The following is a 22,382-nucleotide window of genomic DNA, read 5'->3' as shown; positions in this document are numbered from 1 at the left end:
CCCCCATCGGGCCTGCAGCTCTGAAGCTAAAGTTAGAAGCTGTAAATGCTGCAGGCACCTGGGGTCAAGTGCTCAGTGGTATCACCCCAGTGGAGTCAGTGGTGCAAGGACCATTTAAACCCAGTGGAGGATCTGACTCTTAATCTTTAATACAGATGAAAATCTCTTGTCCACGATCAGATTGCCACACGCACATGCTCCAGGAGGCTACTCACAATACTTGGATTTCACAATGATCCCCCTTCTCTCTCCACTTACCTTCAGCGCCTCAGCACCAGTGATTGCAACTATCCTCCGGATGCCTTTAGCAATCGCTTCTTCAGAGGCAATCACAAAAGGGCCAGCATGGCTTGAGTTCTGCAGGTGTCTTTGGAAAGAACAGACAAGGTGAGATGGCTAAAAATCCTATCACTGCCTCCCCATCCTCTTTCTGTTCAGATACTCACGTCCCTCCACAGAACTCGACGGAAGTGATGGAGCCAGCGGCGCTGGAGGGATCAGTCAGCATGTCCTCCACGGGGATGCCAATGGAGACGACACGCACGGGATCGGGGTAGGTCTCATCAAACACAGCCCGCAGGCCCTGGATAGCTTTTGCTGCTGCCAGAGGGCAATCCTTGGCATACACAGTCTGGGGAGGTCAAAGCAAGGGGGATCAGATGGGCACTGCCAGCACAGACAGAAATGCAGATACAGGTTAACAGCTGTAACCAAAGCATCAGAACTTTTCATCTCACTTTCAACAAGCAACAGTTGCATTTGTCTCTGGGTGAGCAGCCTCAACTCTCACACCTTCTCCGAGACATAACGCCCGTTCTGTGCTAACCGCTGCTTAGAGAGTTAGAGTCATAGCCTGACAGATTTCAGCATCCAAATTAGCCTATGGCTAATGGCTCATCAATGATCCAGCGACACCTGTGTGCTTTTCCAAACCTGGAGAACAGTGACCATGAGTACTCTACTGGCCAGCCCACCAAAGAGATGTCATGTACACTGACAACAGGTGCAGTGAATAAAGAACAGCCAATTTATATTCTGGGAAATATTGATGAGGCTCCCAGAGTTCAGTTTAAACCTGTATTTTCCAGTGAAAATAAGGCCACATCTTACCAGGAAATCTGAGTTTACACCAAAGAGGCCAACAAAGAGCAGCTCCTTACCCTCCAGTGACTGTGGTTCTTTGAGATGTTGTACTCAGTGTGGCTCTCACTCAATAGCAGTGCTATGAGAAAGAATCCGCTCTGAAACACGAGGTGCAGGTATCCCTAGGATGGGATGCACACTGACACACACTTGAGGAACGTCTCTTGCTGAGAACATGATCCTCATGCTCTCAGCTTTGCAGTACCATTGCATCCCGCTCAGGACTGCGCCACATTACAGATCAACACTGGCCACCTCCAGACCCAATCTAACATGAAGGGCATGCAGCTAGAAGACAGAGAGCCAGCTCCCGTAGCAGGAGATATTCAGGTCATGTCTGAGATGAAACTTCTACCCATGAAACATGGGCAGAGCCATGCAGGGTGATCTGCTGTGAGGAGATAATGGGGATCCTTGATCTGCTCTGGTCAGCCAATTCCACGCTTGCTCACACTGCACAGCTGACAGTCAAGAGGGTGGGACAATAAGGAACTGGGCTGTCAAGGCAGCACGTGTCCTTCCGCCTGCCCCACTCAACATCAGCACCATTTTTTCTGCAAATTAATGCCCTGATTCTCCACTTGGCCCAGGTTGAGGAGGCAGAGAAGAAGTGTGCGTGTAGCATCACCACCCCCACCACAGGGGAGTGAGGCGGAGGGTTAACTCAATGGACCGAGCACATTGGCAAGCTGAGCCTGCGGCTCCCACCATCAGAGTCCTCCAGCAAGCACCCTCTCCCCAGACCCAGAGCACACCTTGGCTTCCTTTATCATTTGGTTGGCAATCTCTTCGGTTTTCTTGATCTCCTGGGTGGACATGGCTCCCCTGGCGGTGAAGTCAAATCGCAGCCTGTCTGGGGCAACCAGGGACCCTCTCTGGTCGGCGTCCCCCAGCACCGAGCGCAGGGCAAAGTTGAGGATGTGGGTGGCAGTGTGGTTGCTCATGATGGGTCTCCGCCTTGGCTGCAGGGAGCAGAGGGAAAGCAATTATTAAAGGGCTCTGTTGGAGGGGCTGCCACGTGCCTCCTGCTTACACACCGTTGGCCCAGCCCAGTGAGAACTGACTATCCATGGGACAGAGAAGCAGGAGGTTACAGCTACAAATCAGTTCTGCTTCAAGAGAAATCTGGGCCAATGCAGGATGGAGAGATCAAAAGCAGCTTCTGTCTTGAGGCTGCTCTGGGACCAGCATCAAGGAAAACAGTCTCAATCCAGTTCCCAGGACCCCTGTCACAGAGACCATCTCCCCAACTGTCCCGCTGGTTGGCAGTGCTTGGTGAGAGGCCGCGGAGGGGGCGAGGCACAGTGGGGGGAGTGCACAGGGAGTGGCAGGCTGCCCATGTACAGGAGAGAAGAAGATTTTACATGCTAGGGTTCAACCAAGTATCTTCTACCAACATTGAAGACACCCGAGAGAAAGAAAAATTTCTTCAAAAAAGAACTAGATAAGTTCATGGAGGGATAGGTCCATCAATGGCTATTAGCCAGGCTGGGCAGGGGTGGTGTCCCAGCCTCGTTTACCAGAAGCTGGGAATGAGCGACAGGGGACGGATCACTTGATGGTTATTTGTTCTGTTCATTCCCTCGGGGCACCTGGCACTGGCCACTGTCAGAAGACAGGAAACAGACCTTTGGTCTGACCCAGTATGGCCGTTCTTATGTAACTGAAACCTTGTAGAGACCAGGGCAGCTGGACAATCCCTTCCTAGCCAGGATTTCACTAGTGCCCCAGTCTAACCCACGTCGCATTAACCCTTTAGGGCAGAACACAAATTCCAGCCGCCAGCTCCTGGGGGACTCGTGGCTCAACCTTAGCTCTACTAAATGACATCTGCTGGGATGCCCTGGTGGGAGCAGGCAGTGGCCTCAGAATGGTGGAAGAAAAGGAGACACCAGTCTCTCACGGGAAAGAGAGATGCTGTCACTCACCGTAGCATCACTCTAACTCACCTCGTCAATATACAGACGGACTTGGTCTCCCACTTTCAGGCTCCCGTAGACCATTCCTATGTGAAGCACATAGCCCCCCCGGATCTGCACGTTCTTCACTGTGAACTCCGTTTTCTGTACCAGATGAGGGAGAGCACAGACAGCAGGGGAATTGTTGTTATTATTCCACCCAGCATCCTGGATGGCAACTGAAAAGCCCCCAGAAGAGTAAGTCCCAGGAACACAGGCCTCTCTGGTAGCATGAGCAGCATGGTAGCATGGGTCGGCCAGCTCTTTCTGGGGACTGACAGTTGCAGTGGGAGTGGGGGACAAACAGTGAACTAGAAAATTAAATTAAGACCAAGGAGGAAAGGTGGCTCTGGGGAGTGCAGTGCAGAGCTCAGTTAAGCCCCGATTCCAATCACTGAACAATCGGCCATTACCGCTCGGCAGGTCAGGATCACGGACAAAGAGCCAAAGGGGGGGGCCTGCAGATTTGGCCTCCATCACATGTGAGCACTCGATCATCTGTACCGTTTACCTGCACACACCCCTGGGAGGCAGGTCAGGGCTATTCTCCCCATTGTCATCGACAGGATTAAATTCAATAGTGCAAACTACTTCACTTTGGCAGGAAAAAAAAAAAAAAAAATCAAATGTACAGCTACAAAATGGGGACACCTGGCCAGGCAGTCATACTGCTGGAAAGCATCTGGGGGGGTTCTAGTGGATCACAAATTGAATCTGAATCAGCAACATGATGCACTCACAAAAAAGGCAAATGTCATTCTGGGGTGTATTAGCAAGACTGTGGTATGTAAAACGTGGGAAATAGTTGTCCTGTGCTCAGCTCTGGTGAGGCCCCAGCTGGAGTACTGTGTCCCCGTCTGGGCACCATGCTTTAAGAAAGACGTGGACAAACTGGAGAAAGTCCAGAGGGGAGCAACGCAAGTGATCAAAGGTTCAGAAAGCCTGACCTACGAGAAATGGTTACAGAAACTGGGCAGAAAGGAAAGCTGGGGGTAGGGGAGGGGAGGACTTGATAACAGTCTTCAAGTTATGTTAAAGGCTGGTACAAAGAGAATGGTGATCAATTGTGCTCCATCTTCCCTGGAGGTAGAACAAGAAATACAGGGCTTAATCTGCAGCAAGGGAGATATAGGTTCAATACAGTGTTAGGAAAAACAATGAGGAGTACTTGGGGCACCTTAGAGACTAACAAATTTATTTGGGCATAAGCTTTCGTGGGCTAAAACCCACTTCATCAGATGCAAGGAGTGGAAAATACAGTAGGCAGGTATAAATATACAGCACATGAAAAGATGGGAGTTGCCTTACCAAGTGGGGGGTCAATGCTAGTATTAGGAAAAACTTTCTAACTCGAAGGGTAGCTAAGCTCTGGAACAGGTGTCCAAGGCTGGTTGTGGAATCCCCATGGAGGTTTTGAAGAACAAGTTGGACAAACACCTGTCAGGGCTGGTCTAGGTTTAATGGTCCTGCCTTTGCGCAGATGACCTCTTGAGATCCCTTCCAGCCTTCTATGGTTGTACAGATGGGGAACTCAGAGCCTAAGTGATTGTCTGTGGTCCCTGTGGCTGAGCAAGGAATTGAAACTGGGTCTCCCACAGCCCAGGCCAAAACAGTATCCACCGCACCACCCTTCCTCTCCCTCCCTGTCCCAGCCCCACTGTCTTTTCACCCCTCTTTCCCGAGAATGGCACTCAGGGAGTGGTTCTGTTTGTACGTCAGCACACAGGTGCCTGGTCCCACTTACATCCTCGCTGCTGTCGTTGTCCTTGACCAGGTAGCCCTCATCATAGATCTGCCCGCCCTGCTCGGCGTAGAAGCAGCTCTTGTCCAGCACTATGCCGCACTCCTGGCCCGTGGACACTTCCTCCACAAACCTCTTCTCCCTGCGGATTGCTTGCACAGTGGCCACTGGGCTCTCAAACTCTGTCGCCGGTGGGAGAGGCAAGGTCAGTGAGACGACAATCCCAGCCATTTACACATAGCCATAGACACACATGTCCAGCAGCCACCTCTGGAGTGCTGGAGCGCTTGCTTAACAGTTTAAGAGAAGATGTGAAGAAAGAACACTGAGTGGAACCTGCAGGGGGACATTTAGCTGGGGTGGGGAAATGGCTGGGGTGGTCAGCTCTGTGGGGCAGGGCTGCCTTTGTGTTGTGTCCGTACGGCACAGAGCACAACGGGGCCCTGATCCATGACCAGGGCGCCAAATAAATCAGAATCCTCAGGGAGCAGGCCCAGGGCTCAGTAATGGACCAAGCTACCGGGGAATCCAGGGATGCCCAGATACAAAGCTGGGGTGAAAAGGAACCACTAGAGGGTCCCAGTGATCAGGCAGGGAGCGTATGAGCTGGACAGTCCCTAGAGCAGCCAGAGAAATCGGTTCCCTTTAAAAGGTTTCCCTGTCTCCAAACGGTCAGTGTCTTCTCCTGCCAGGCAGTGGATTTGCCCCTCTGATTTGCACTATCCTCCACCTACCTCTGTTGGCAGCTGTCAGCCCGGCATGGTTCTCTCCCCTCCCTCAGCCCTAAAGGTTGCCAGCCGATCACCGGGCAGGCGGGAGATGCAGGAAGACACAAAGGCACCTTCGCTGCAAGCTGCGGCAGAGTCCGCAGACTAGCCTCCAGGCCTGACCCCATGCAAGACCCACGAAGCGAGGCTGGGGCAGGGGAACCATTTGGAGGACACTTTGTCACATACCGTAGACACCACTGGGCTCCGACGTGTAGTTGTATTTAGGCGAGTCGTCGGTTACCTCCAGTCCCCGGGTGCGGAGCTCTTCAATAGCATAGATGTCCAGCATGATGAGGTCTTCCGCCCCATCTCCCTTGCCCTGAGACTTCAGCTGAGAATGGCAACAGGTGGAAGTGTTAGGGGCAGGGAGAAGATCCCTTAGTACTACCATAGGGATCCAATCCTTGTGCATCAGCTGGGTGGGCTTTAGCAGCACATGCAGGGCTGGAGGCATGACTGGGGCAGAAGGGACACCCGACATCCGGGACCAAGTCTAGTCTATGCTGTAGACCTGCATCAAACACACCGATATTCACAGCTTTCCTCATTCAGAGAGTCTGCCAAGAAACCGAGGAGGCAAGAATCCAGTGGGATGGCAGGGATCCACGTTCTGCCCCCTGAAGGCCGCCAGGTGAAGGCTGCTCCGAAGCAGGGTGACTGGCAGCACTTCGGTAGCAATCCCATCCACCCACTGGGGGGCGCTCCCTGCACCGCTGCTCAGCTACTGCTAAAGGGAAGGGCTAGCGAGGGTTCTGCTCATCCCGTGCCCGCTCTGCTGCGGGTCAGCTGCAATGCAAAGCAGCCAAGCTGTGAAGCCAACACTGCCCTGGCTGGGCAGGACCCACAGTGCCTCGCTCTGCGCTACTGAAGCGCCTAGGAGGTGCTCAGCGGGTAGCATGAAGAACACAGCTGGATTTGTAGGAGCTGTGTCTACACTAGTGATTGGGGGCGGGGGGCTCCCGGTTTCTCTGGCCCTGGTGCGGCTTCCATGCTGATTCCAATGACGGGACCACAGGTCTAGGCGGAGCGCTAGGGTTCTAACCATCAGATAGCTCAGCTGCACTCAGAGCATGCCTAGATCACACAGCATGGCCTGAAGCCTGACTACACCAGTGCTCCCACAAGCAAGGCTGCACCATCCTACAGTAACGGGGGAGGGGGAGAGAGTCTCTTAGAAACCCTCCTGTAAATAAGGCCTATTACTATAGGGTAGATTAAAACCAGGGCATCTTGGATCTAGTCTCAGGATGAGGGTGCATGGAGCGCTCTTGCACTGGACATTGTAGAACCAAGGTGCAGTAAGTTTCCCCTTTCCCCCCCTTCATGCAGAGACAGGCTCTGCCAGGTGTCTTCCCAGTCCCACAAATGCAGCATTACGTGGCATGAGTCCCAGATCCATGTAGAGCAGTGGTTCACAACTGGGGGCCGACGAGCTAGTTTCAGAGGGTTCCCAAACCCCGGCGGCCTGCAAGGCGGAAGCCCCGAGCCCCAGTACCTTGCAGGGCAGAAGCCCGGAGGCCTCGCCCCCTCCTGCTGGGTCTGGAGTTTTTAATAGCATGTTGGGGGGCCTCAGAAAGTAAGTTTGAGAACCCTGACCTAGAGACCCATCTACACAGAGATTGCTGTTGGCTACACCCCCACTGTTATTCCTCTGTTGAAGAAGTCTTAGCCCAGCCTAAAGAAATCTAATCAGTGAGTCTGCTTCAGGCAGCAATGGGATGAACACAAGAGGGCATATTTTCAGAAGAACCTGTGACGTGGGACAGATAGAGCCCAAGGGGGACACAGGCCAGGGCAGATGAAAGGCAGGTTTCCCATAACCACACAGAGGAGGAGGTTTGGAGTCTGTGTGGACAACGTGGTGCTCCCGATTGCTGAGATCACGAGAAAGAAGGAAGGAAAGCCACACGACATCTGCACAGCCCCCCATGAAGGTTTGTGATAGCAGGGCCGATTCTCATGCAACCTGCTCACTGTTTACTTCAAGGAATTCAGCCTTCAAGAGGGAAGTGGGGAAAAAAAGCTCCATGAGAGCTGGCAAGGAGCTAGGCACCCTGGTAGGAGGCAGAGGTGCCCAGTGTTTCTCCATGCAAATGAGGCCTGCGCCCTCAGGATCTGCCCTCCAGCCAGACTTCTTGTGCTTTGCCCCAGCCTGCCCCAGGACCCAGCAACATGGCCCAGGGTGCTCAGAGTCAGATTTCCTAAGAGACGCCCTGTTGTAAAGGAGCAGAGCATTGTCCCTTTAAACCACTAACAAAGGAGTCCTCCCACACCTGTGCCCCCGCCTACTCCTTGTAGTAGGGTCAACGCAGAGGGGCTGGTCTTTACCTGAGCCATCTTCCGCTCTTCCTCGAAGCCTTCCATGTCCACAGTGAGGCCCTTCTCCTCGGCAATGAGTCCAGTGAGATCCACGGGGAAACCATAGGTGTCGTATAACAGCCAGGCAGTGTCCCCTTGAGAGGAGAAACAGATCAGTCAGGTCTCCCACTACTCCTCCATCAGAACCCTCCCACCTGGAGCAAACCAGTTCCCAAAGGGCCTGGGACACTTCCTCTGCTAACGGGGAAGCCTACGAGACTCGACAGTGGACCTTGGAGATATGCCTGGCTAATGGGCACTGGCAGTCAGCGGTCACAGTGCCAGGGTCACAGCCTGCAGGACACCCGTAGGTGGATCTCAGTCCAGTCCCTAGCAGACAGCTGTCCACAGTAAGATGTCGCCACCCACCAGAACAGGAACCAATTGTTGGCAGCCGCATCATAGAGCCCAAGGACTGAATAGGCCATGGAGACGGGATCATCTTGTAGGTCACAGGTGAGCCCGTGGCAGGATGGTGCCTGGGGGGGCTCACTCTGCAGCTGCCCCCGCTGTGATAGAGGGCTTCAGTCTCCAGTACCATCAATCTGACACCTTTCATCCTGCTAAATTCACAGGCAGCCCAGCTGAGCCCTGAACGACTCAGCAGCAGATTTCCACCGGACACAGCTGGTGTGTCGGGGCAGGAGGATTCCCTGGAAGCCTCATTCAGCATGAAAGGAGTGAAAACAAACCTTACCAGGGATCGTTTTACTGTCTCCCAAGCTCTGGATCTTCCTGTCCAGGATGCGGCGCCCTCTACTGAGCGTTTTCAGGAACTGAACCTCTTCTTCATTGATAATATCCTTCACCATATACGGGTCCTTCTTTAGCTCGGGGAACGCGTCGCCCTGCAGACACAGAAGTAGCAGCCATTAAGAGCAGAGATCAGCGTCAGACAGTGGATGGAGTCTCCAACCATGCACAACCTTGGAATCTCATGCAGTTACTGTGCAGCAAAGGGACCTACCAGCGACTGCACCACGTCGTCGACCAGTGAGGCGAAGAAGCCCTTGGGGGCCTTGAGCTTCTCGTGGGAGTAGCGCACGGCCCGCCGGAGAATCCTTCTCAGAACATACCTGCAGGAACAGCACAGAGAGAGGGGATCCTCACTCCGATGTTACACCCCTCCCCTCCTGCCAGGGGATCCACCAGCAGCTAACCATGGGCAATGCGACTGAGGGCCTCTTCCTCAGCTCCTCCCACCTAGTTTTGGAATCCATGCCCTCAGCACCTGTGGGTGGGAGATGAGGTGCGCTGGAAGAGTGTGGGAAGCAGGACTAGAACAGCAGAGGGGCTAGGTGTCAGGACTGAGGGGCATCAGCACAGCTGTGAGAGACACGAACATGTGCTAGGCTGCATCAGAGCCTAGGTCCATCAGAGGAAGGTGTAAAAACCCTATAGTAATAGATGTGAGATAATCTGCCCTCTATTAGTTACAGCCTAGCTTCCGCCCAGCAGCATAAGGTTTCACATCCCGTCCCAAAATGTTGGGATCAGTAATTATGATCGCTCTGGCTATTCTTGATATCTGTATAAGTGTCCAATGCCTTTTTGAATCTTGCTAAATTCTTGGCCTCACAGACTTCCTGTGTTCATGAGTTCCACAGTCTAATTATGCACTGCGTAGGAAAATATTTCCTTCTATTAGTTTTGAATTTTCTTCCTTTTAATTTTATTCAATGTCCCCTTGTTCTTGTGTTATGAGACACAGACACCAGAACTTTTGGATCTACCTTCTCTAGAACAGTCAGTATTTTCCATACTTCTACTGCGTCCCCTTTTCTCTCTCTCTTTGCTCAGGTAACAATCCCAGTTTTTCAATCACTCGTCACATGAGAGTTTTTCCAGGCCATTGATCATTCTCATCACTCTTGTCTGTCACTGGTCACCCTATCTTATTGCAGAACTAGAGATGTGGTCAGAGAAGGCCACACCTTTCATTTACATCAAGGCATTTTACTACTTTCAGTGTTATTCTCCACCCCATTCCTGACATCCTAAATCTCATTGCTTTGACACCCAGGTCCCTTTCTAGGGTTGATCCATCCATGAAGTTTACCTCCTTTATTTTTAGCTTTGGGGCCTTTTTGACTAACCTTCACATTTTACTGAAATCTCCCTTTCTAAAGGTTAATGATGCTGTGTCCCTTTCTGTAGCCTACCCGCCCCTTGGATATCAACACTAAATGATATTGTGGTCACTGTTAAGAGTGGCTCAACTACTCTCCCTTCTTGAACTGGTGCCTGTGCGTTCACTTAAAGCCGAGTTAAGAATGACCTCTCTTCTTGTGCCCTAGAACTAGCTGACCCAATGGGGCCAAGTTGGAACATTTGACCATTTTACATGGTTAGTGGGGGTCTCCAATTACTACCATGTTGTTCGATTTTGCTACCTCTGATCTCTCAACACTGCACTCACTCAATCTCCTTTACTTGACACAGAGGCCTGCAGTATAGCCCTATTCATATATTTACATTCTTACAGCTTGGGAACTGCCTCCCTGTGGAGCAGCTGCACGTCAGCAGTGAGGAACATTGGCTGAAGCGTGTGTGTGGCAAGCCCAGAGCTGGAATAGCAGGGGCAGAGCTGAAGCTCAGGACCGACATGCACTGGCAGCACTGGGTGGAAAGTCTGCACAGCACTTACCCAAACCACAATAAGCCTGGCTCCAAGCCCTGCTATTGATCCCTTCCAGCCTTCTCAGTTACAAGGAAACAGGGCCTTGCATGTGGAGGTGGTTCAAATGCGGGATCTCCAGATGCCCAAAGGAGTGAGAAGACCCTCACTGCACCCAAAGCAGAGGGGGACATCACACCACCTCTGTTTCCAAGATCAAGATGTCAATGGCTGTAAGTTTCACCTGCCTCTAAATGGTGGAATTTCATCATCGCCAGGACTGAACCGCAGCCTCTGGACACCCCCCCCCCCGCAGTAACGTCACTCCGGCTTCCTCCCCGGTTCAGTAATGCACAGTTGTGCCACATGCACTCTTACCCTCTGCCAGTGTTGTCAGGTCTCCCTCCATCAGCAAGAGCCACGGTGATAGTTCGGGCGTGGTCTGCCAGGACTCGGTATGCCATGTCTATACCGTCTACATCCTCAGCACCAACCTTCCCTGTGTACGGCCTGGCCCCAGTGCCCTAGGCAGAGAGAGGAGACAGTGGGTATGGAGAACCTTGCTGTCTTGTCTGATTAGAGAGAGACACACACATATGGTTAGAGACATGGCTCTGCTCGGCAGCATGGCTTGGATGACCCAAGTCCAGGGCTGGCCTTGCTCTTCTTGCTCAGGGCCAGTAGAGGCTGGGAATGTTATGGAGGCAGCACACTCCTCTGGATGGGAGGAGGTTACCTCGCTGTCCCCCTTACCCCCCCAGGAATAGAGGTCGAGTGGCTCTGGAAGGAGCCAAGCTCAGCTCTCCCTGATCAGAAGGGCACACGCAAAGTGAAACTGCTTGGTGCCAGCATTCAGACAGAGCCCAGGTCAGCGAAGGCAGTGACTGGATTTGGAGTGACAGCTGGGGCAGGGACACGGCTGGTTTTGCTATGTTGGGTCACAGACTCCAGCCAGGCATAACCAATACAGCCAACAAGTCTTTCCCCCAAGCAGTTTCACTGCAGTCCCCATTCTATTTACCACGCTCTGTTGCTGCTTTCAGGGCCTGGCTTCTTCCTTCACTGACAAAGCCAGACAGTGTTCAGGGAAAGCCGCCTTAAAGGCGACCTGCAAAGAGAAACGTGTTTGTGGCCCTCTCTTTGTTTCTTTATGGTCGATGGAGATGACCTGGGAAGGCTTTTCAGGAACAAGCCCCCAAAATGCAGCTTTTCTGACTGTTTTTTTTAATATTCGAAATATTGATCCTGTCAACTCATTTGCAGAAAGGACTCTGTGGATGACTGGAAGACTGGTAGGATGAGGATATCAGAAACCCCCAGTAAGTGAAAGCCTACTGGGGAAGGGATTTTTATCAGACTGTGAAACCCATGTGTTAACATCTAGTCAATTCCAACGTTTGAGAAACGTTCAGGAGAAAGGAGGTCTTTGTTAAAGATTCAACACCCCTCACCCCCACCCCAAGGGCTAAGATTGCTCACAATCCACAATTCAGAGTCTTCCAGCAAAATCAAGATGATCACATGGGATATTCCGAATGAGAAAAGCAAGCAGAAAAACAACTCTTTTTGAAAAAAATCTTTTCAGGCTTTATGTATCCATCAAAAAGGAGCATAAATCCACCCTCTTCTGCTGCACACCTTTCAGACACCACCCAGCAGGCCAGCATATGCCACTTACCTAACAGAGATGGATTATAAAAGTCAAGCTACATAGTCCGGCAAGCCTTGGAGCAGGGGGTTTTAAGTAAGGCAGGTGACTGGCTGCTGAAGTTTGGCTTTGGACCTAGTTTCACCACCTAGATCCCCACACTGGGTCCACCCGTCTTTCCAGTTGAGGAGAGCTGGACGCGGCACCCTCCAGAGCACAATGAGACTTCCCCCAGTGCTTAGACAGGGTCGAGGGGAGTAATCAAAAGGAGAGGTGGGGCACCCTCTCCACCAAGACTCCCAAAGGAGGGACATAGACTCATAGACTTTAAGGTCAGAAGGGACCAATATGATCATCTAGTCTGACCTCCCGCATGATGCAGGCCACAAAAGCTGACCCACCCACTCCTGGAATAATTCTCTCCCTTGACTCAGCTGTTGAAGTCCCCAAATCATGATTTGAAGACTTCAAGTCGCAGAGAATCCTCCAGCCAGCGACCCCTGCCCCATGCTGCGGAGGAAGGTGAAAAACCTCCAGGGCCTTTGCCAATCTACCCTGGAGGAAAATTCCTTCCCGACCCCAAATATGGCGATCAGCAGAACCCCGAGCATGCGGGCAAGATTCTCCAGCCAGACCCGCATTGACCACTGATACTAATTACCTGCGATGGCACGTTATTGACCTATTGACTAAAATCACGTTATCCCATCAAACCATCCCCTCCATAAACTTATCAAGCTTAATCTTAAAGCCAGAGAGATCTTTCGCCCCCACCGTTTCCCATGCTGCTTCTGCAAAGTTCCCAGCCTCTGCTGGCCCAGAGCATGACAAATGGAGCTTGGCCCTGAACACGGAGCTGTGCCATCTCAAGCCTACTGATCAGGTCCGTTTGTTTAAAATGGAAGTCCCTTTGAGTCAGGCTTTCTAGGGCTCTGAAAATCTCTTAGTGCAGTTAGAAAGCTTGCAAAAGGAAGGCAGCTATAGAGGGGCGGGCGGTGTCTCCTACTTTCAAAGACGACCAAGCGGTTCATGGTCAGCACATCTCACATGCTCTCCCCAGATTCACTCCTAAAGCAGCAGCTACGGAATAGTCTAGTCTTCTACCCTTGCCAAGGTACAAATCTGCAAGCCAAGCGCTTTTAGGTTCATGATAGGTCGTTCTCACAGCTGCTAGGAAGTCACCATGGTCCCATCCTCTGGGACAGCTTCCCTGACCGCACGGTGCCATGCACACCTATGAGGCTATGCATAACAGGGGAAGCAGATACATTTTGATCAGGTTCAATGGTCCAGTCACGGATCTGTACCTTCTGGATGGCTTCAAAGTAGGGGATGAAGAGATCAGTGTCATAGTTGGACATCTTGTTTTGCAGCACAGACACCAGCCTTTCCAGACCCAACCCAGTATCAATGTTCTTCTTGGGAAGAGGTTTCAGGGTCCCGTCAGCCTCTCTGCCCAACCCCAGGGAGAAAGACAAACAGTCGTTGAACGGGTTGCTGCAGGGGGGTTGCCATTTCTTCCCTCATCCCCACATAACTTTAAACGATCCCATTGGTCTTATGAGGCAGACATACACATGGGCCCCTGGGAGCCTTAATAAGAGGGTAATTAACAAGACACTCAAGAGCAAACTAGAACCAGCATAAACAAATCCTCCCTCACCCCAGAAAAATGGGCTGAATAAGTGTCCACAGGCTGCCTCCTGTATATGGGGGTAGGGGGAGCATTCCAAAGTCACAGGCCAGTGGCGGAATGGCCCTCCTTCCAGAGCTAGAACGAGGGAGAGGTCAGCAGCCTCAACCCCACTGATCAGGGGCTGTGATGGGAGATGGCACAGACGTGAGCCCGGTGTTCGGTCTGAAGGACTCTCACTGAATGACAGGCAGCTTGCAGAGCCTCCGAGCAGCTGTGCTGCCACATTCTGCTCTCACTGCTCCACGACAGTCCTTTCCACTCAGTAGCTGGGCTTGGTTATTTGCTCCCAATGGCTGCTTGGGGAGGATGGTTAACACACAAAATACGCTGTACCAAGTGACATGGGGCGCTGGGAGTGCAGCTTAGCTGCTGGGGTGTGGAGGGTGAAGAAAGAGGAGTTTTAATGGGGCCCCCTGTGCCTGATGAGGCACAGCAGTGGCGGGAGCTAGTCACGGGGCATAGGTGTTACACAGGGAAAAACAGTGGGAGGTAACAGCAGATGAACTACAACCTCCCTCCTCCTAAATCCCAAATTTCACAATTTCACCCTATTCCCCCCACACCCATCGGGGGCAGCTCAGAAGCCAGCTGTGGCGTTGGCGAGAACAGTTCACACTGGAGGGTGGAGGCTTTCCAGAGCTGTCTTTTTACTAGAGCGAAGTGCTCATTCTCCATCAAACAAGACATGTGTGGAGGGGGCAGGCTCTTGGCTCACCTGTTAAACTGTATGAACACCAGGTTCCAGATCTCCAAGACATTGGGGTCATCTTGATTGACGAGGTGCGAGGCATCCCTGTCCCCAATCCGGTCATAATGAATCTCACTGCAGGGGCCACAGGGGCCTGTGTCTCCCATTTCCCAGAAGTTATCCTTCATGCTGCCAGGCAGGATCTTGCACTCAGCCAGTCTGTACCAGGAAAGTGCCCGTTAAATTAGAGAGGTGAGAGCAAGACCTCCCCCAATTCAGGGGCAAACAAAGAAACCACCTTTTACTCGTTAAAACTCATTGAATGGGTTGGAAGAGCCCACAGGCTTTTGAGAGAGACCCAGCTGAGATCCTGCTTTCTACCACCTACCAGTTGGACTTCCCATCCTAGCCCCCCACCCAAACTGACACATTCACAAGAAGCTCATCTCTCCTGGGGAGAGGCCTGTTGCACGGAGAATATTTTTAAGGTGCCACCATGTGCTTTTAGAACTGAAAGTGATCAATTTTTTACAACCTTCTGTCCTCAGGGACAAGGCCCTGAAGGCTGCAGCTGGCCACTGGCCTTGGTTAGGCTTCATTAGAGGTTTTCTTCTGTGTAGAATGCCCAGGCTCTATTTAAACAAAGCTACAACGGGATGCACCTCAATCACTCCCTTTTTATAACGAGTGTCACCTCAAAGCACTTGGCTTTATGGTTCTGCCACCCAGAGAACATGATCTGTGATATGCTGCCACGGGGAAGACCCACTGATGTGTGTCCATTGCCAAATAAGACATGCTGCATTTCCTTAAAATAAAATGCCGTGTGAAGTAAATACTCCCGCTGTTCCCACTGCAAAGTATATGGGATTTCAGCCAGCAATGTATCTTGAGCATGGTCATAAATGGGTTTCCATGTGGTTTCTGATTCCATTTCAGTGGTATAAGGCAGGGATGATTTAAATCACTAGTCAGGAAGACTCGATTTAATCATGGATTTCTACATAAAAGTACATTCTTGTTGGTTGTTATAACCTTAATACATATTCTTCACAGGTAGAGGAACTTCATTAAAATATTCCCAAACTGGGTGTCTTACGGCCTGCTGTCATTATAGGTTTTCCCTTCTAGTGAGAGAATGGTATGGTAGATCTCAAATCAATGAAGGCTACACTCAGAAAGGCCTCAAGACTTCTGGAATATACTGCTCAAACAGTTTCACTTTTGTTTCTACTGCTTGTCCCTCCCTTCTCAAATTTATCTCCAGACTTCTTCTCCTTGTCCAAATCTATTCCGCCCCCAACAATCTTCTATTCATTCGACTTTTTGAAACTTTTCACTTTTAGAGAGAGGGAAGGGATTGACTCCGCGTACACAAATTTGCAGAGGGACAATAGGGTTGAGGTCTGCTATTTCTCACCTCTATATATTATTTATTTATGTCTTTAAAAACATTTTTGCTGTTAACAAGCATGTTCTCTCTGGAGAGACAAATCCACATTTGAGAACTGCAAAACTAAGCACCTCTGATGGTATCTTCTAGACTGAGCACTGAGTCCCATTGGGTAGATAGAAAGATTAATTTAAATAATCTATACAGCAGCCCCTGGAACCCCATAAGATTGGGTCCCCAATCCATGAACTATTGGAACTCATTTACAAAACTTTTCTTAAACATGACATGAATATATTGTCTCATACTATAAAATTAGGATTTATAATCCCTATTCCGTGATGAGATCTCTTTAAGCTATAATGTATCTTAATTAAAACTATCTTTAGATAGGTTTTTCCCCTCAAAAAGCATTTAAAAAAAAAAATCGGATTTTTTTGATAAATCATTGATTTTTATTCACCCTGGTATAAGGTTAATTCTTTCACGGCAATGGCCCACTCTTGCTGATGGAAGAGAATTTGCATGTCCTGAGTCTGTCCAGTAATCCTGTGCTGAAGGGATTCAGCCTTCACAGGTGCATCTACAATCCCAGAGATCCCACTTCCTAGCTGGCAAGGGTTGCATGGTTAGGCAGGGTCAATGTTTTACTTTAAAGACTAACAGATTTATTTGGGCATAAGCTTTCGTGGGTAAAAACCTCACTTCTTCAGATGCATAGAGTGCAAGTTACAGATGCAGGAATTATATACTGACACATGAAGAGCAGGGAGTTACTTCGCAAGTGGAGAACCAGTGTTGACAGGGCCAATTCAATCAGGGTGGATGTAGTCCACTCCCAATAATAGATGAGGAGGTGTCAATTCCAGGAGAGGCAAAGCTGCTTCTGTAATGAGCCAGCCACTCCCAGTCCCTATTCAAGCCCAGATTAATGGTGTTGAATTTGCAAATGAATTTTAGTTCTGCTGTTTCTCTTTGAAGTCTGTTTCTGAAGTTTTTTTGTTCAATGATAGTGACTTTTAAATCTGTAATAGAATGACCAGGGAGATTGAAGTGTTCACTTACTGGTTTATGTATGTTACCATTCCTGATGTCCGATTTGTGTCCATTTATTCTTTTGCGGAGGGACTGTCCGGTTTGGCCAATGTACATGGCAGAGGGGCATTGCTGGCACATGATGGCATATATAACATTAGTGGATGTGCAGGTGAATGAGCCCTTGATGGTGTGGCTGATGTGGTTGGGTCCTCTGATGGTGTCGCCAGAGTAGATATGGGGACAGAGTAGGCAACGAGGTTTGCTACAGGGATTGGTTCCTGGGTTGGTGTTTCTGTGGTGTGGTGTGTAGTTGCTGGTGAGTATTTGCTTCAGGTTGGGGGGTTGTCTGCAAGCGAGGACTGGCCTGCCTCCCAAGGTCTGCGAGAGTGAGGGATCATTTTCCAGGATAGGTTGTAGATCGTGGATAATGCGCTGGAGAGGTTTTAGCTGGGGGCTGTATGTGATGGCCAGTGGTGTTCTGTTATTGTCCTTGTTGGGCCTGTCCTGTAGTAGGTGATTTCTGGGTACCCGTCTTGCTCTGTCAATCTGTTTCCTCACTTCCCCAGGTGGGTGTTGTAGTTTTACGAATGCTTGATAAAGATCTTGTAGGTGTTTGTCTCTGTCTGAGGGGTTGGAGCAAATTCGGTTGCATCTTAGGGCTTGGCTGTAGACAATGGATCATGTGATGTGTCTTGGATGGAAGCTGGAGGCATGTAGGTACGTATAGCGGTCAGTAGGTTTCCGGTATAGGGTGTCATGTGTCAGTATATAATGCCTGCATCTGTAACTTTCACTCTATGCATCCGAAGAAGTGAGGTTTTTACCCACGAAAGCTTATGCCCAAATAAATCTGTTTGTCTTTAAGGGGCCACCAGACTCCTTGTTGTTTTTGTGGATACCGACTAACACGGCTCCCCCGGATACTTGACACAATGTTTTACTTGTTTCAATCTCTGTCATCGCCCAGGCTCAGGTGCCACTGAAAATCCAATCTGGGACGACAGAACAAAGCAGCAGCAGATCTCAGCTCTTGTAAATGGCAGTAAATTAAATCATCACTAAATGGAAACTTCCCTTCCCCTCAAATTTCCCCAGCCTGCTCCCGTTCCAAACACCCATTTGAAAAGACAGATTTTGCAGCATGCCCTGGAAATCAGCAGCTCCAGACTATTTCAGCCCAAGAGGAAAGCAATCCCCAAGTCACAGGCTCCTTGTGGAGAACACCACGTCAGCAGCTCCCATTCTGGCAAGCCAAAGCAATTCCACTTCGAACGTTTTTGCTGAGCACTACTGCAGCAGGATGGCGCAGGAGTGCTCTGTCAGGCAGACGCATCCCAGGCCGTTTAGGGCTTTACCGATCGCAGCCTACACCTTTAACTCCATCTGGAAACCAACAGGCAGCCAGACCACGGAGCATCAGTGTCACGTGAGTCATCTCAGCAGGGAGGTCAAAGACTGACTGGGCTGTGGGGAGTGAATTATTTCTCACCCCATCAGGCTGTCCCTTTAGGGTGTGGTTTGGCTCACTGGTGAGACAATGTGAAGCTTATTCTGCCTCAACCATGGCATGGGCAAACAAGGGACTCCAGGTGCCAAGGCTGCCAGGCCTGCACCTATCACCAGCACTGTTTTCATAAGAACAGTTATATTTTTAAATGCCCTTACCCCAAATCCCGCCAGATCTGTTTGCACTCAAGGTCTGGCTCTAATCCGGCTGCCTCGTTGCCACCAAAGTAAGTGACATAGAGTCTTTCAATGGGGATGCCGAACTCGTCGGTGAGAAGGTCCAGAGCCAGTTTACAAGCCAGTTCCTGCACCAGGAAAGACAAGGTGAGTGAGGAAAAGCAAACAGATCTTCTTACCCATACAACACAGCCCAACCCAGAGCAGGCAGGGGTTGAAGGCACAAACTGTAATGCCTCAGAATAGGCTTTGCACATCACAAGTCTAAAGTAAACTGAATAGGAAGCACAGGGAACACAGAACACATGAAACATCCTCTCACTGACTCCATTGCGTGCAAAAGAATTGAGGCCTGGAACCTACACAATGGATTGCCCCTCTCTCTAGACCCACTGCAAGTACCCCTTTGAACTGCCAGCTCTGCCAAACACCTGCCCCTCAGAACCTGAAATGAGCTGAAGTCTCAGACTTTTAGATAGCAAATAAGCTCAAGAACCGGAGTGCTTTAGCTAACGACAGCTGAAACAGGCAGGCCAATATTTGCAGGGGCCAGGAAATCCCCATACATCAACAAACTGAGGGTTCCCTGGATGGCTTCATACAATCAGCCAAAGAATAAAAAATTAACACTTAGCAGGTTCCACTGTGATTCTCTCTTTCCTCGTTGATTTTTGGTTCGACTGTTATTTTAATCACCTTGCTGCACTTTGATCAGCTTCATGAAGTTCCTTGGCACAGTATTAACTCTTGAACTAAGCCACTTGCAAGGACATCACACTTCCCCATTTTATGCTCCTATCTCCTCAGCAAGTCCTTCTCACTAACGCCGTCTTGCACCCAGAACATCCGCTGGAACCCTGCCTCCAAAGTTCTAACGCCTGCAGTCTGAGTCACCTACAAATGAAGGGCTGCAGAAAGTGCACTGGAAAATGATCGTTCTGGATGATAGCCTGCCTAGACGCTAAAAGCCTGATACAAGGATTTGCTTTGCCTTTCGTAGCCCACTGGACCAGGAGACTTTAATCCAATTTAAAAGTACTGGTTTATTTGTATTTTTTATTGATTCCCTATTGTTATAAGAATGAATGTTGGTCACGCTGCTGTAGTGCTAACAAGATGTTCAGATAGTGCCGTGTAAGAGGTCATAAAAGTACAGAGATTAGACAGACAAGAACAATTCTACAGAGAGCTTTTCACATCCGAAGTGCTTTACAAACGTTAGCTAATTAATCCTCTCAACATCCCTGGGAGGCAGGTAGGCAGCTATGGGCTTTTTCCACCCATAAGAGTCCCAAGTGCTTTACTATCCGATGCTCAGATACGTTGTTCTTCGTTTTTGCATTTTTACTTTCTATCAAATCAATGGCCCCACTGCTGTGAGGTGGTATACAGAATTTTCTGTCTTAGGCGACTGACTTATGCATCTTACTACCATGCTCAGGGGCTAATTGATCACCAGATTTGGGGTCGGGAAGGAATCTTCCCTCAGGTCAGATTGGCTGGGACCTTTAACCAGCCCTCTAACAGGCATAACCAACCTAATCAGTTCCCTGCCATCACAGGGAACATGGGCATTAGTGGCATCTCAGTCACTCCCATTCTCTGCCTGCAGCACACAACAGTCCTTGTGTTAGCCTCCCAAGGACTGGTTTAACTGAGGTCATTTGGCTCAATGTAGAGGTATTTGGGTGAAGTTTAGTGACCTGAAGGTCAGACTAGATGATCTGATGGTCCCTTCTGGCCTTAAACTTCATGAAAGCTCCGCTTAGATTCCAGATCCCCATTGACCTTGAAGCTTACCTTGAAGTAATCTCCAAATGACCAGGACCCCAGCATCTCAAAGAAGGTGTGGTGGTAGACGTCTTTCCCCACATCATCCAGGTCGTTGTGTTTGCCCCCAGCTCGGATGCACTTCTGGGTATTGGCGGCTCTGGTCAGTTTAGCCATGGGGTGGGAGGGATCAAGGGTATTGAGGAAAATGGGTTTGAACTGGGAGGAAATAGCAACAAGATGATTTAAACTTAAGAACTCACCTAGGCAGCGAGCACTCTGTGGGTCAGTATATGTGGGCCAATAAGAACATGCCCGATGCGTGTATTTAGAAATGCTGAGGTCGCCACTCCACCACACTAGGACACCTTTCCATCACTCCTGCCAAACCAGGAGCAGTACTGGTGGACTCCCAGGGGTGCCGCATCCACCTGTCTGTGCCAAGGAGGGCAATTATGCCCCCCCCCCCCCATTCAAATAAAAGACTACCAATGTTTTTTTAAAAACAGGATTTGTTTGCTTGGTGCTAAGCGCCTGTAGTCTTGTCCTGACTGCCTGGGTTCTTGGATCAGGCCCTAGAGACGCAATGACAGAATGGGAATGAGGAAAATGCTGCCTGGTGCACAGAACGGAAATGTCTCTGACGAGCCCTCTGTGTGTGAGCAAGACTCCCCTGAGGAGCAGGGAGCTGTCTGCACCTCCACCAAGGATTCCGTATGGGGAGGGAGGGAGGCTTTAAACACCAACCACGGCTTAGCAGAATCATTGTGGAGAAAAGCTGCCCAGGGATGTGATGATTTAGTACATCCCCCGGGTGCCATGGCCAGACTCCATTCCCAGCCAGGGATGCCCTGCGCCGGGCCCTCCAGAGTCCAGGGACATCTTATCTAGCATCATCACAGCACAGCACTGGGAGCCCACAGCCAGGGGCCTGACAGGGGAACTGTTGGAGCAATTCAGGCCCATTATATCTCACCAGAATGAATTTCAGTGTGATAAGTACTACCCACAATACACACGGCTAAGCACCCCCTCAGTTCTTTGCTCCGGCAGAAAGCACAGGACAAGTACCAAAGTCACACAGTCCTGGGAGAGAGTCCTACCTGATTCATGCCAGCATTGGCAAAGAGCAGCGTAGGATCGTCCAAGGGGATAGTCGCAGATGAGTGGACATAGGTGTGCTGGTGCTCCTTGAAGAAATCAATGAACTTTTGCCGGATCTGCCTAGCTGACAGTGTAGTTTCCATCCTGAGATCACCACGCAAAGCTGGCAAAAGAAAAAAGAGAACGCAGATGGGCGAAGGACACATTCTGCTCAGTTTAATGGGACAGTCATGAATAAGGATCCTGGGGAAGGGGCAACTGGGATGTAATTCACCCAATTCTTTTGTCTGGGTCTCATGAAAGTTAGAATTTTCAGATGTTAATTTCTAGTCTCACTTGTTTCCCAGGAGTGATGTGAGAGACTCACTGTGCCATACATGGTACTGGTCTAAAGGATCACAGATTCCACAGCTTTAAGGCAAAACATCCCCTCCAAACTTGTGTGGTGGATACCAAACCATTAAGCCTGGCTCCTCTGGGGAGGGGCCCTGAGTCACAGACACAAAGACCTGCAGTACTGGTGACTCTATGCTGTGGCTCATGAATGCCATCCAACAAGGATCACATTGCCTTGCAAATACAATAGACAGAAAATGGATTTTAAGTGATCATTGCATGCTCTACAAACCCCGAGTTAGGGCTGGCAATTCAGTAATTCACTTAGCAAGAAAAAAGGGAACAGATTGTTATAGTTTAAAGAAACCCTAAACACCAGGATGAAAGGAAATCGGGACTTAAGGATCCTGCACCAATCATCACTATCCTACAGCAAATG

At 50.1% G+C, this 22,382-nt stretch overlaps 1 protein-coding gene across 1 annotated transcript in view; it reads right to left on the bottom strand.

Annotated features, from left to right (window-relative positions):
• The window catches only part of AARS1 (alanyl-tRNA synthetase 1), a 45,171-nt gene that overhangs the window by 21,408 nt on the left and 1,381 nt on the right, over window positions 1-22,382 (bottom strand). Inside the window, exons 2-16 of the mRNA XM_065416339.1 lie at window positions 21,607-21,770; window positions 20,534-20,722; window positions 18,716-18,861; window positions 14,647-14,838; window positions 13,543-13,687; window positions 10,966-11,111; window positions 8,938-9,046; window positions 8,668-8,818; window positions 7,941-8,065; window positions 5,799-5,943; window positions 4,846-5,024; window positions 3,093-3,206; window positions 1,899-2,105; window positions 447-631; window positions 259-367 (exon numbers count right to left, since the gene is read on the bottom strand). Of these exons, the coding sequence (XP_065272411.1) occupies window positions 259-367; window positions 447-631; window positions 1,899-2,105; window positions 3,093-3,206; window positions 4,846-5,024; window positions 5,799-5,943; window positions 7,941-8,065; window positions 8,668-8,818; window positions 8,938-9,046; window positions 10,966-11,111; window positions 13,543-13,687; window positions 14,647-14,838; window positions 18,716-18,861; window positions 20,534-20,722; window positions 21,607-21,750 (2,286 nt within the window). The 5' untranslated portion in view covers window positions 21,751-21,770. The remainder of the gene's footprint in view (window positions 1-258; window positions 368-446; window positions 632-1,898; window positions 2,106-3,092; window positions 3,207-4,845; window positions 5,025-5,798; window positions 5,944-7,940; window positions 8,066-8,667; window positions 8,819-8,937; window positions 9,047-10,965; window positions 11,112-13,542; window positions 13,688-14,646; window positions 14,839-18,715; window positions 18,862-20,533; window positions 20,723-21,606; window positions 21,771-22,382) is intronic.

The sequence above is a fragment of the Emys orbicularis genome, chromosome 14 (assembly GCF_028017835.1).
Source record: "Emys orbicularis isolate rEmyOrb1 chromosome 14, rEmyOrb1.hap1, whole genome shotgun sequence".
Taxonomy (NCBI): Eukaryota; Metazoa; Chordata; order Testudines; family Emydidae; genus Emys; species Emys orbicularis.
This window is presented reverse-complemented; position numbering and strand designations above follow the sequence as displayed.